Below are 12,945 nucleotides of genomic sequence, written 5' to 3'. Positions count from 1 at the left end.
TTCCACGCGAGAGAAATTAGTCTGGCATCAAACAGAGCTAGGAAAACCAGGATACAGGACATAGGAGTACAGTTTCAGAATTAGCTTAGGTCTGAATCCTGCCTGTGAGAACCTGGCCACAAATTAAACACCTTGGGTGCAGCTTCCTCATCTGAAAAACGATGGTCAGGACTCTTGATTGCAAACGACAAAACCTTTAGCTAAACTGAAAAGCAACTTATTAAAGGAGGTGAGGCAGTCCCTCTCTACGCCATGCCCCGCCATCTCTGAGAAGGCTAGAGAGAAGGTTCGGTGCTTTGCAGTCCAGAACGAACCCCACGCTCAACCACGGGTCTGTCTCGGGCACACAGACCCGCCTCCACCACCAGTGCAGACATAGCTGCCAGACCTCCAGGCACCTGCTCCATCAGCGGGCTCTGATTGGTGGGGCTGAAGTCATGTGAAGTACACATGCACAGGATGCTGGGAAAGAACACGTTTCCACCTTAGGGCAGGTGGCAGGGCGTCTAATGTGGGGATTTCCTCAAACCGAGGAGAAATCAGAAACGATGGGTGGGCAAGAAAGATGGGTGTTGCCCCACACCCTCTTGAAAGGCCGGGAAAATGAAAGGAGACAATGGCTCTGGATTTTAGAGAACAACACTTTTATTATTCCCAAGTTCCGCTCACTGACGTCCCCTCCAGTGGCTCCCCAGGCCCCCTAATATCAGCCCCTTCCCTCCCTAGGCAACCTCCAGAGAAGCTGACAAAGGCGGCAGTGAAGGAGAAAGAAATACCTTTATTGGAAGACAGTGTGGACACAGAATGGGGGAATGGCGTGAGAGCATGAGGTGGGGTCCAAGGAGGTGGTGCCTTTCTCAGCGCCCCTCCTATAGGCAGAGCAGAGATGGGCTGGCATGCCCCGGCCTGGCACCAACAAGGCCCTGTTCTCCCTTGGGAGAGGGCCTCATGGGTGGGAGGGAGCCAGGAGGCCTGGGGTGCCCACATAGAGGGGGCCAGAAGCAACCAGGTTTCACCGATCCATGCTGTCATCCGTTGGGCTGGAGAAACAGGTCTGTAGCAGCTTTTCACAGAACTCCAGCTCCTCCTAGATGGGGCGTGGGGGGTAGGCAAGAGCCAGGGCCCTGAGGGCAGAGGCCAGCCCCTGCCTATAGCACACCCTGCATCCAGTGATGGTCCTCTTCCCTCCCCCAAACCTGCCTGCCCCAGAAGCCTCCCAGGGTTCTCCGACCTCTGCTCAGATCCATGACTCACTGTTTCTAGTCTCACCCAAGTCTGGACTACAGAACTACACCCCAAGGTCTCCCAGCCTCTGGTCATACCTCACTGGTCTGTCATCACATCAGCCCCCTTGGGCTCTTTCTAACTCCGATAAAACTGACCCCTACTTATCCCTACTTAAAACCCCTTCCACAAATAGAAACCCAAGAAACGAAGAATGAAAGCCCTGATGGATTGGACCACATAAACATAAAAGGTATCTTCATGGCAAAAAGATGCCCGACACAAAAATGAAAGAAAAACAAGTTGGCGGGAAAAATGATTGCAACTAATCACCAAGGCTAACATAGTTAACATTTAAAGACCTTTCAAAAGTCAACTGCAGAAACCACCACCCAGTAGCTAAATGAGCAAAAGATATGAGTGAGTAGTTCACAAGAAAGAAAAAAGATACCTAACTTACGGGAGAAATGCAAATGTTAACTGGATTCACCGATCAGCTTGAAAAAAGGTCAAACGGTTTTAGGCCATCCTGTCCTGGCCAGGATGTGGGACAGCTGGGCACCCTCGTGGCTGGAGTGTGGACCAGTTCAACCTCTATAGAGAGCAACTTGGCAATACCTAACAAAATAGCCCTTACCCCTGTAACTTCGCCTTTAACCTACCCTAACCAGGCCTTCCCCTTTCTAGCAATTTGTTCCATAGACATACTCACACATGTAAAGTGATATAGGTAAGTGGTTATTCTTTTTTAGCAGTGTTGGTAGTAGCAAGAGAGTGGAAACAACCTGCACATCCATCAAAAGGGGCCGTGACATGAGAGAGGCTCTCCCTACTGTCCAGCTATACGTGGAAAGAGGAAAGAACCTGCACCCAGCACACTCCTGGATGTTATGAAAGGGAATGAGGCAAGGAGCAGGACATGGGGCAGGACATGCTGATGTGGCACAAAGTGGAGAGAGGAAGAGGAAAAGAATTTGCATGCACAATTGCTTATTTGTGCATAGATTAGCACAGGAAGGCCGCAAGAACTGAAAGAGGTATTGGATGGCTAGGGAGAAGTTGTTCTTTATCACTTATTTGTTGCTTATCTATTTAAATAATTGTTACTCAGAATCTATATAATTAACCATCTAATTAGTGATTTGTTATCACTGATTTACTTCTCTATTTAACTAGCTAGTGAGTTTTATTTACCACTGTTACTTATCTAATATCTAATGACTTTTTTGTATTTTGTTTTTGTGTTTTTATATTTTATTGGGGAATTGGGGAAGGGGAACAGTGTCGGGGAATTGGGAAGGGGAACAGTCAAGTTGTTGTCCTTCAATCTTAGTTGTGGAGGCGCAGCTAGATCAGCTCCAAGTCCAGTCGCCATCCGGCCACCTGTCAGCAGCTTGCGGCTGCTCAGCTCAAGGTGCCGTGTTCAATCTTAGTTGCGGGTTGACATAGCCCACCATCCCATGTGGGAGTCGAGCCAGAAACCCTGTTGCTAAGAGCACGCGCTCCAACTACTGAGCCATCTGGCCGGCCCTCTAACGAGTTATTGATCACATATTTGTTATTCATCTATTTAATTATTTAATTGCCTGCTGTTTATCTTTCACTTGTTATTTATCAATCTAATAAATATTTAATTATTAAATATTTGAATATGATGTGAATAATTTGGATAATAATTAAATGAATTTGTTAACCCTTTAAGAAACTCAGAGGGGCCGGCCAAGTGGCTCAGTTGATTAAGAGCTGGCTCAAGAGCACAAGCTCTGAGCAACAGGGTCGCCGGTTTGGTTCCAACAGGGGCCAGTGAGCTGTGCGTGAGCTGTGCGTGAGCTGAGCTGCTGCTGAGCTGTCAACAACAGGTGGCAGGATGGCTCAGCTGGTGAGAGCACATGCTCCTAACAATAAGGTTGCCTGTTTGAGATGGTGGGCTACACCTACCCACAACTAAAGACTGAACTTGGCACCTGGAGCTGAGCTGCCGCCCGGGTGGCTCAGTAAATAGAGCGTGCGCTTTTAACAATGAGGCTGCTGGTTCGACTCCCATAGGATGATGGCTGTGCCCACCCGCAACTAATTGAACACAGCACCTTGAGCTGAGCGGCATGACTGGACTTGAAGCTGAGCTTGCTGCGCCCTCCACAACTAAGATTGAAGGACAACTTGGCTATTCCCCTTCCCCAACACTGTTCCCCTCCCCCAATTACCCAATAAAATCTTAAAAAAAGAAAATAAACTCAGAGTTATGTGTTCTCCCTGCCATCCCCGGTACTAACACAGCAAGGGGCACAAGGGAGGTAGCAGTAATGTTTGCTGAATGGGTGATGAGAGAAACACATGAATGAAACGTAAAGAAAGCACAGAGAATATAACAGAGAGGCCCATGGACAGGGACCCCACAGCGGGTCCCCTTGGCCGATACCTGCCAGCCCTACCTGGTACTCCTCATGCTGCTGCAGCAGCTGGCAGCGGTGGCGGAGGAGCTCCTCCAGGCCCAGCTCTGGCTCCCGGCACTCCCGCACGCCCTGGGGAAAGTCTGTCACCAGGCTGTGGGCACAGGAAAGCAGTCCTTGGGACTTCCCTCTGCACAGCGCTCCCACAGGAGCCTAGGCAAGACAGTTCCCCCACCAGGCCTCAGTTCCCCCATCTGCGAAATGGACTTCACACTGCCCCCACCCTACCCCAGGACTTGTACAAAACAGGGCACTTAGCACAGTTCCTGGCCTGGAGCCGACACTGCACATGGGAGCTGCTACCCACTTGCTCTGCTGCTCTAGACTGTCATTTCTTTAGGCACTAATCTGCTTGTACTGTGTGTATGTGAGGGTGGTGGAAGGGGTTTAAGAAAGCCTCTCCCTCCTCCCTGGGATGCTGTGTCATTCCCCTACAGGTGAGGAAACTGAGGCTCAGAGAAGGCTAGCACCCCCTCCCAAAGGGAAGGCACAGACTCCTGGGTCCCAGGAAAGAGGCTGGTAGGCCAGAGCCCAGTGGTGCCATCTGGGAGGTGGCGGTGCCCACTGCAGGCCGCATTCTCTGGGGCCCCAGCACACCTGCAAAGGGCTCCAAGCACGTGCTCATGGAAAGGGCTGTGTTCTGTCCGGACGAGGGCCACCAGCTGCTGGACCATCCCCATGGAGCACAGGGTCCCTGAGAGAAGGGTCTCATGGGTCAGAGGGGCAGACCCTACCCCTCCTCTGTTCACATACCCCCTCCCTTGTCCTACCACCCAACCTCCCTTGGGGACCACCCCAGACCCCTCCTGCCCCAGACGCCCCACCTTTGTGTTCCGGGTGGCCCACGAGCAGGTTCTGCAACAGGAATGCTGACTTAACCTTGAGCTTTTGCACGTGCTGCTGCATGGCCCGCATCAACACAGAGAAGCCATCTAGGCGGAGGAACTGCAGCAGCCCAGCCTCCTGCTCCCGGACCAGGCCTGGGGGAGGGGAGAGAGGGCGAGGTCCCAGTCACCATCATCATCACCACCACCACCACCACCATCATCATCATCACCATCAAACCACCATCACCACCATACAATAATCACTATAACCATCACCACTATAATCATCACCACCATCATCAACATTAATTTTTTTTTTTAATTGGGGAATTGGGGGAGGGGAACAGTGTTGGGAAATTGGGGAAGGGGACCAGCCAAGTTTTTGTTTTTCAGTCTTCATTGTGGAGGATGCCAGTAGCCATCTGGCTGCCCATCAGCAGCTTGTGGCCTCTAAGCTCAAGGTGCTGTGTTCAATCTTAGTTGCGGGTGGGCGTAGCCACGATCCCATGCGGGAGTCGAACCAGCATCCTTGTTGTTAAGAGTGCGCTCTATCCACTGAGCCATCCGGGCGGCAGCTCAGTTCAAGGTGCAGCATCACTGGCCCATGTGGGAATCGAACCGGTGGCCCTGTTGCTCAGAGCTTGTGCTCTTAAGCCAACTCTTTAGAGCCACTCAGCTGACCCCATCATCAATTTTTTTTTTTTAAGATTTTATTGGGGAATTGGGGGAGGGGAACAGCGTTGGGGAATCGGGGAAGGGGAACAGACAAGTTGCTGTCCTTTTGTTCTTCAGTCTAGTTGTGGCAGATGTCGCTTCACTGGACCATGTTGGTTTTATCATTGCACTCTTCCTGGGTGAGGCAGTCACTCGCCAGCCATTGGACAGCTGCTCACAGCAGCTCACTGCAGCTCACACCCACTGCCGGCCAGCCCCACTGCAGCCGGCAACTCACAGCAGCCCAGCTCCAGGTCGAGCTGTTGTTCACCATCTTAACTGTAGAGGACGCAGTGTCACTGGCCCTCATGCGGGATCCAAACTGGGGCCCTCCTGCTTAGAGCTGGCGTCCCAAGCCAACTCAACCAACGCGCCACTCGGCTGGCCCACCATTAAATTTTTGGGGGCTGCACTTCACAAGCATTATTTTTTTTTTAATTTTTTTAAATTGAGATATAATTAATACAAGCTGTTAGAAGAAAATGCTGCCCCATCCCTCCCCTCACCACGCTCTGGCTCTTGGTACCTCTCAGGCACCAAGTTCATCTGTCTGCCCTTTGTGGCCAAGTCACCCCAGGTCTGTGTGTCCATCTGTCTCCCCAGTTTTGGACGTGACTTTCCAAATGCCACCTTCTCCAAGACTCCTTCCCTCACCCTTGCCAGAATTCCTTCCCCCTTCTCATCATCTCCTCCCATCCAAACCCTCCCTTTCGTTTTCCCAGGGCCACCATAATAAATATATATTTGGTCTCTGTCCCTGGTTTCTGACACCAAATTCCTAAAACCCTTGGAATTTTCTGGGTGATAGGAGCATCTTTTGTCCTCTTGAAACCACTCTGGGTGGGCTCCTGGATGGGGGCTGATCACCAGAAGGACCACATCATGATTAGAAACTTGGAATTTTCAGCCCCACCTCCCATCCTCCAGAGAGGGGAGGGGCTGGAAATGGAGTTTATGATCCATCATGCCTACATGAGGAAACTTCTATAAAATCCAAAAAATATGGGGTTCAGAGAGCTTCTGGGTTGGTGAACACGTCCCTGTACGAGGAGGATGATGCAACACAACTCCACGGAGAGAGAAGCTCTTGTGATCAGGACACTTCCAGACCTTGCTCTATGCACCTCTTCATCTGGCTGTTCATCTGTGTCCTTGATCATGTCCTTTACAATAAACAACTAAACATTAAGTCAGTATTTCCCAGAGTTCTATGAGCCATTCTAACAAATTATGGAACCCGAGGAGGGGGGGGGGTCAGATAAACACAGAGCTGCCATGTAACCCAGCAATCCCACCCAAGAGAAATCAAAACAAATGTCCACACAAAACCTTGTTCGCCTATGTTCACAGCAGCATTATTCACAATAGCCAAAGGGTAGAAACAACCCTGACGTCCAACTGGTGAATGGATAAACAAAATGTGGTCCGTGCATAAATGGAATATTACGTGGCCATAAAAAGGAAAGAAGCAACACAGACACACGCTATAAAAGTGGATGACCCTTGAAAACATGATGGTGAGTGAAAAAAGCCAGACACAAAGGCCCATGTCTATGATCCCAGTGATTTAAATGTCTAGAACAGGCAAATCCACAGAGACAATAAGTAGATTGGTGGTTGCCAGGGACTGGGAGGGTGGAGAGATGGGGAAGGACTCCTAAAGGTACAGGGTTTCTTTTGGGGGTGACGAAAGGGTTCTGGAGTTAGGAGGTGGTGATGGTTGCATAACCTTATAAATATACTAAAAGTACTAAATCGTACACTTAAAAAGGATGAATTGTATGCCTGTGAATTATATCTCAATAAAGCTGTTTGAAAAAAAAAAGGAAACAGTCAAATGGGGGCCTCCACCATAGCACACACAGATATTGGGTTGTCGGAAAAGTCATGACATATTTTTTGTTTTTCGTTGCAAAAAATGCGTCATGACTTTTCCGACAACCCAATAGATGGCCCAGCACAGGTTCAATGTGACCTTGGAGTGAATTCCATGTGTCCTCGCAGGGTGCCCTGGGCTGCCATTCAGCCTCCCTGACTGGCCTCTCTTCTATGTGGTTTCAGTCATCCCTCCCTCAGAGGGAGGGTATGAGGACTAAACAAGTGAACACCACACAGGACCTGGCACAAGGCAAGCGCCCACACAAGCTGGCATCATCCCCATCGCCGACCTGGCACCTGTGGCCCGGGGGCAGCATGGTGAGAGCTACTGGTATCTCTAACGGGTAGAGGCTGGGGTGTTGCTCAACATCCTACATTGTACAGGATGGCCCCCCATAATGAGGAATGTCAACAGGGCTGAGGCTGATCACCCTGATGGGCACAAAGCGCTTAAACTTAGTAATGTTCCTGTGTTGTTAGGCTCTGGCTCTGAGGAGCAGGGGGCTGGCGAGCTCACCGCCCTGTTCCCAGGACCCAACACAGAGTCCGGACAGGTACTGGGAATAAATAAACAAATGAGGCCCCTCTCCCTCTGCCCCCAAGCAGATTCCTGCAGGCCCGCCTCCAGTGCCAGTTCTGGCTCTCAGGGACACATGCCCCTTCCTGGCAGCCCCCAGGACACTCACAGGAGATGGCGAAGAGAGCCTTGACGCGCACCGAGTCGCAGGGGTCCCGGTCGAGCAGCCGCAGCAGCTTGCGCAGGGCACCCAGGCCCAGCACCTGCTCCTGGATGGCTGCCACGTTCTGGCTGCATGTGCCAATGAGCTGAGCTGCCCGCCACCGCAGGCCCGCGGGCCCCGCTTCCAGGTACCGGCCCACCAGCAGGTGCATGCCTGACAGCTGGCAGAAGTCTGTGCCACAGGGGAAGAGAGAGGCTGGGTGTTACTGGCTGAGCTGTGTCTCCCCCCGCCCCGCCAAGAATTCATACGCTGAAACCCTAACCCCTCCTCACCCCCCCAGTGCCTCAGAATGTGCTGTCTCTGGAGATGGGGCCTTTAAGTAGATCCAATCTGACTGGTGTCCCTATGAGAAAGAGGAGATTAAGACACACACACACACACACACAGAGCCAGGACTATATGAGGACACAAGAGGAGACAGCCATGTGCAAGCCAAGGAGAGAGGCCTCAGAAGCAACCAACCCTGCAGAGACCTTGATCTTGTACTTCCAGCCTCCAGGACTGCAAGAGAATCGATGTCTCTTGTTTAATCTACCCACTTTGTGGTCCCTTGTATTGGCAGCCCAAGCAGACTAATATACCAGGTGAGTGCAGAGAGGCAGGCTGGCTCCCAGGGGACCTGCCGACAAGTGGTGGCTGTCTCCAGCACCCAACTGGGGGGTCCCTCCAAGGCCGGTGTATCTCAACAATGTCAGCATTTGGGGGGGTTAGAGTCCCAGGCTCCAGCCCACTATATGCCAGCACTGACCCCACCTCAACCCCAGTCTTTGTGACAATCGGCACATCCCCTGTGGGAGAACCACACACTAGACCAGAGTTGGCAAATGATAGCGCACTGCCTGTTTTGTAAAGAAAGCGGTATTGGTGAAAACCTGAAATGCAGAGTCACCAAATGACCGATTCTACATATATGTCCAAAAGCATCGAAAGCAGACTCAAACAGACGCTTGTACATATATGCTCACAGCGGCATTATTCAGAACTGCCAAAGGAGGACATGACCCAGATGCCCTTCAACTGCTGAACGGATACACAACATGTGGTCTGTCCACACAACTGAGAGTAAAGCTCCATACAGGCTACAATAGGGAAAAAAATCCTTGAAAAAAAAATCACACTCGGCGAGGGAAGCCAGTCACAGAGGGTCACACAGTCTATGATTCCATTTACACAAAATGCCTAGAGCAGACAAATCCACACCCTCAACGACTACACCACACACCTCTAAATGGAAGTGGCACCTTGTCACTAGCCCATTTAGACCTTCTATCAGCTCCACAGCATTTAGAATAAGACCTACGATGCCCACCTCGGCCCATGAGGCCCTGCAAGCCCAGTGTCACTTCCCACTCCTCGCCCCTCACTCACTCTGTGCTGCCGTGCTGGCTTTACTGCTGTTCCTGCACATGCCAGGCATGTTCCCACCTCAGGGCCTTTGCACTGGCCATTCCCTCCTCCTGCAATGTTTTTTCCAGAGCTAATCCCATGACACACATCCTCATGGCAGGTCTCTGATCAAATATCTCCCCTTAGGAAGGCCTTCTGGGACCACCCTGCCCAGAATTGCCCCTCTCTGTTACTCTAGGGAGTGACAGTGAACTACCATACCAACAGACCAAGACGAAATGGCCAGTTTGGAGGCATATCAGGAAAGTAGTGGACTGAACCTGCTGCCAGGCTGGCTGTGTGGGATGGAAGAAGGTGCCATCATTGTTCCTGATGGCAAGGGGACCAAGCAGGAAGAGACAGGGAAGTCCCATCTGGGGCTGGTGTCACAGCCAGGCAGGAGAGAGACAGCGTGGAGGCTGGGAGGCCAGGCAGGAGGCCAAGACAAAGGACAAGGGCTGAGCCACGAGGACACGAGCTGACAAGGTGGCAAGACATACAAGGGAGGCCAGGAGGCAGAAGGGGCAGGGCACTGGCAGCTGGGGGCAGGCTGGGCTATACCTGCAGCGTTGTCCATATTTTCACACAGGTCAGCCAGCAGCTCCAGGGCCCCCTCACGCTCCTGCTGGTCCGAGGCCAGTTCAGCCTCCCTGGCTGAGGGAGGCATGGGCTGGGACAGCACTCGGAGGCAGTTCTTCATCTGCTCCACCTCCGCCCGCTGGCCCCGGCAGGCAGCTGACATGGCCTCCTGTAGCCACTGGCGCCTCTGGGGGATGAGGTGAAATGGGAGGGTAGGGGGGAAAAGCAAACTTTATCAATAATTAATTCATGAATAACAGTCGTTAATAATAACTGCCAATATCTGAGAGTTGACTGTTCCTTCAATCAACAGATATCTGTTGCACCTCTTTTCTACCAACAGACTCTTCTATTTTTTTTTTTTTTTAAGCTGAGCCATTCTGCCACATGTTGGCAGCTCAGCGGCTGCTCAGCTCGGGCCAGGCATCGAACCGCTGTTGCTCAGAGCTTAAACTCTTGAGCGAGCTCTTAACCAACTGAGCCACTCGGCCGGCCCAACAGACTCTTCTAGACACAAGATCTATGAAGAGACAGGCTATAGGGTGGGAGACAAAGAGATAGGGTAGGACTCCTAGGTTTTTCTTCAGAGCAACTAGAAGGAGATGGGAAAGACAGCAGGAGAAGCAGATGTGGGGCAGGAGGAGTAAATTAGAGCTCGTTTTTGAACATGTTAACTTTGAGGGATTTATTATACACCCACAGCAAAATGTTAAATAGGCTGCCTGTAGTTCAAGGAGGAGGTCCAGTCTAGACCTGGGTTTCTCAGCCTTGACTGACACTTTGAGCAGGATAGTTCCATTGTGGGGCCACTCTGGGCACTACAGGGTATTGAGCAGCATCCGTGGGCTCCACCCACCAGATGCCAGTAGCACCAGCACCCCAGTTTGTGACAACCAAGCATCTCTCCACACATTGCCAAACTCCCCTGGTAGATAAAACCGCCCCCAGTAGAGAACCACTGGCCTAGAGATGTACATTTGAGAGTCGTCAGGGTAAAGCTGCAACATGACATGAGATCACACAGGAAGACAGCGCAGATAAGAGTCCCAGTGCCTCCATCGTTAAGAGGCTGGGGAATGAGGAAGAACCAACAGAGAAGGTAGAGAGGAACAGCCAGTGAGCAGAATGAAAACCAGCACACTATGTCGTTCAAGAAGCCAAATGAAGCAAGAAATCAAGGAGGGGACGGTAATCAAATGCTACTATTCAGTCAAATAAGGTGAGCGCTGAGAACTGGCCACTGGAAATTTTTTTGCCAGGCCCTGTGTTAAGTGCTTATACGAGGGCTCTGTCATCAAAGTCCTGGATCAATTTGGGCAAGATGCTAATCTTTCTGTGCCTGTTTCCTACATTATTGTCCTAAAGGTTCAAAGACATCACAGGTATAACTAGATTAGCGCAAGGTTTCATATACAGGCAGGCGTCAGAGATACTGCAGATTTGGCGCCAGACCAGTGCAATGGAGAGAATCACAATAAAACGAGTCATAATCTTTTTGCTGGTGGAAGGTTCTGCTTTCAATTTGTAAGTAACGCAACATCCATGAAGCACAATAAAATCAGGTATGCCTGTAATCACCATTGCCAACTAAATGTCATACATAATATTACTATTAATCTCCAAAACAACCCTATGAAGTATTATCACCACTTCACATGTGAGAAAATTGAGGCACAGAAAGGTTATGACCGGGCAGCCGGTTAGCTCAGTTGGTTAGAGCACAGTGCTCATAACACCAAGGTTGCCGGTTCGATCCTCACACGTGGAGGGCCACTGAGATGAGCCCTCCACAACTAGATTAAAACAACTACTTGACTTGGAGCTGATGGGTCCTGGAAAAAGTTCCCCAATACAAAAAAAAAAAAGGTTGTGACTTGCCCAAGATCACACAGCCATCTGCAAAGCCTGAAATCAAACCTAAACAGTCTGTCCAGAGAGCCTCTGCTCTTAATAACGCCCTGCTGCCTTCAGGAGCACTGCCTAAGTGCCCAGCGCTGTGTGGAGCCCTACTTAAACTGGAAGCTCAGAATTACCCTAGGAAGTACCGTCATTATTCTTATTATCATCATCAGTTTGCAAATGAAGAACTTGAGGCTCAGAGAGACTGAGTGATATACCCAAGGTCACCAGCTGGATAAAGTTGAATCCAGGTATGTCTGGCTCTAGAGAACCCTTGCTTTTCTTTTGATGATAAGGTTATTCTGCCTCCCGGCACTGTGCTGGGACCCAGGGATCTGACCTTCAGACACTCTTGAGACCTGACCTTCATTCAGTCTACAATAACCCCATCTAGCACAAATATAGCCTACTGTGCCTTCACACCCAGACTCCCTACCCCCAGACAGGAAAACCCCAGCTTCCAGCTCCCCAACCCACGCTTGCCAAGATATATCTGTCCCCACCCCCCTCACTCCAGTTTCTTACGCCCCACCCTTTACCTCCTCACTCATGGGTTCTGGAGGGGGGTCTGGCTCCTCAGAGCTCGCCGTGATGGCCATCTGCAGCAGGCCTTGGAGGTTGCGCGGGGGAGGGGGATTGCCCGAGCCCCCCGCAGAGGAGCCACCGCTCCCTGACGAGCAACCCTGGGAAGCTGGGGGCAGTGCCAGGGGGAGGCGGCTGCCCCCCGAGCCTTGGTCCGCCATGAGCTGTTTGTGAAGAAGGGAAGAAGGTGTTGGGGCCGGGTATGGTCACCGCTGAGGTAGCTCTGGCGTCCTGGCGGGTCGACTCCTGGGGGTCTGCTGAGAAGGTGGCGTTTTAGGAGAGCTCGGCGCCCGCCCATGACACCAAACCACTCTGCCCACCGTTTAACCACTGTCCCCTTTCCTTCCTTCAAACCAAACGAACCCTTCCTTCAAGTCACAAGCCCCGCCTTCCTCCCTAACAGACCACACCCACTCTCCCTAGCAACCTAGCAACCCCCTCCCCATCTCCACTGCATGCGTCCCCGTTTCTTAGCAACCCAATTGCCCTGTCTCCAGAGCAACTAGCCCCCACCTTGGTCGTCTTATCAAAGATTCCTCTTTCTCATCTCCGAAAAGGGAGCTAGAGAGTGGCGGATCTCACCTTCCAGGGCCTTGAGTCACCGCCGCTGCTAAAGACAGAGTCGTCCGCACCGGACTCTGGTGGGGGCCGCCATCTTAACCGGAA

At 51.4% G+C, this 12,945-nt stretch overlaps 1 protein-coding gene across 1 annotated transcript; it reads right to left on the bottom strand.

Moving 5' to 3' along the window:
- Positions 1-758: 758 nt before the first annotated feature.
- HSPBP1 (HSPA (Hsp70) binding protein 1) lies at positions 759-12,649 on the bottom strand. The gene is given in 8 exon segments (XM_019627935.1): positions 759-1,087; positions 3,657-3,768; positions 4,272-4,368; positions 4,499-4,654; positions 7,780-8,004; positions 9,781-9,985; positions 12,237-12,472; positions 12,475-12,649. Coding segments are annotated over 8 exon segments (1,209 nt in total). The 5' UTR covers positions 12,578-12,649; the 3' UTR covers positions 759-1,012.
- Between the last annotated feature and the right edge of the window lie 296 nt (positions 12,650-12,945).

Source organism: Hipposideros armiger, unplaced genomic scaffold, assembly GCF_001890085.2.
Source record: "Hipposideros armiger isolate ML-2016 unplaced genomic scaffold, ASM189008v1 scaffold_742, whole genome shotgun sequence".
NCBI classification, from domain to species: domain Eukaryota; kingdom Metazoa; phylum Chordata; class Mammalia; order Chiroptera; family Hipposideridae; genus Hipposideros; species Hipposideros armiger.
This window is presented reverse-complemented; position numbering and strand designations above follow the sequence as displayed.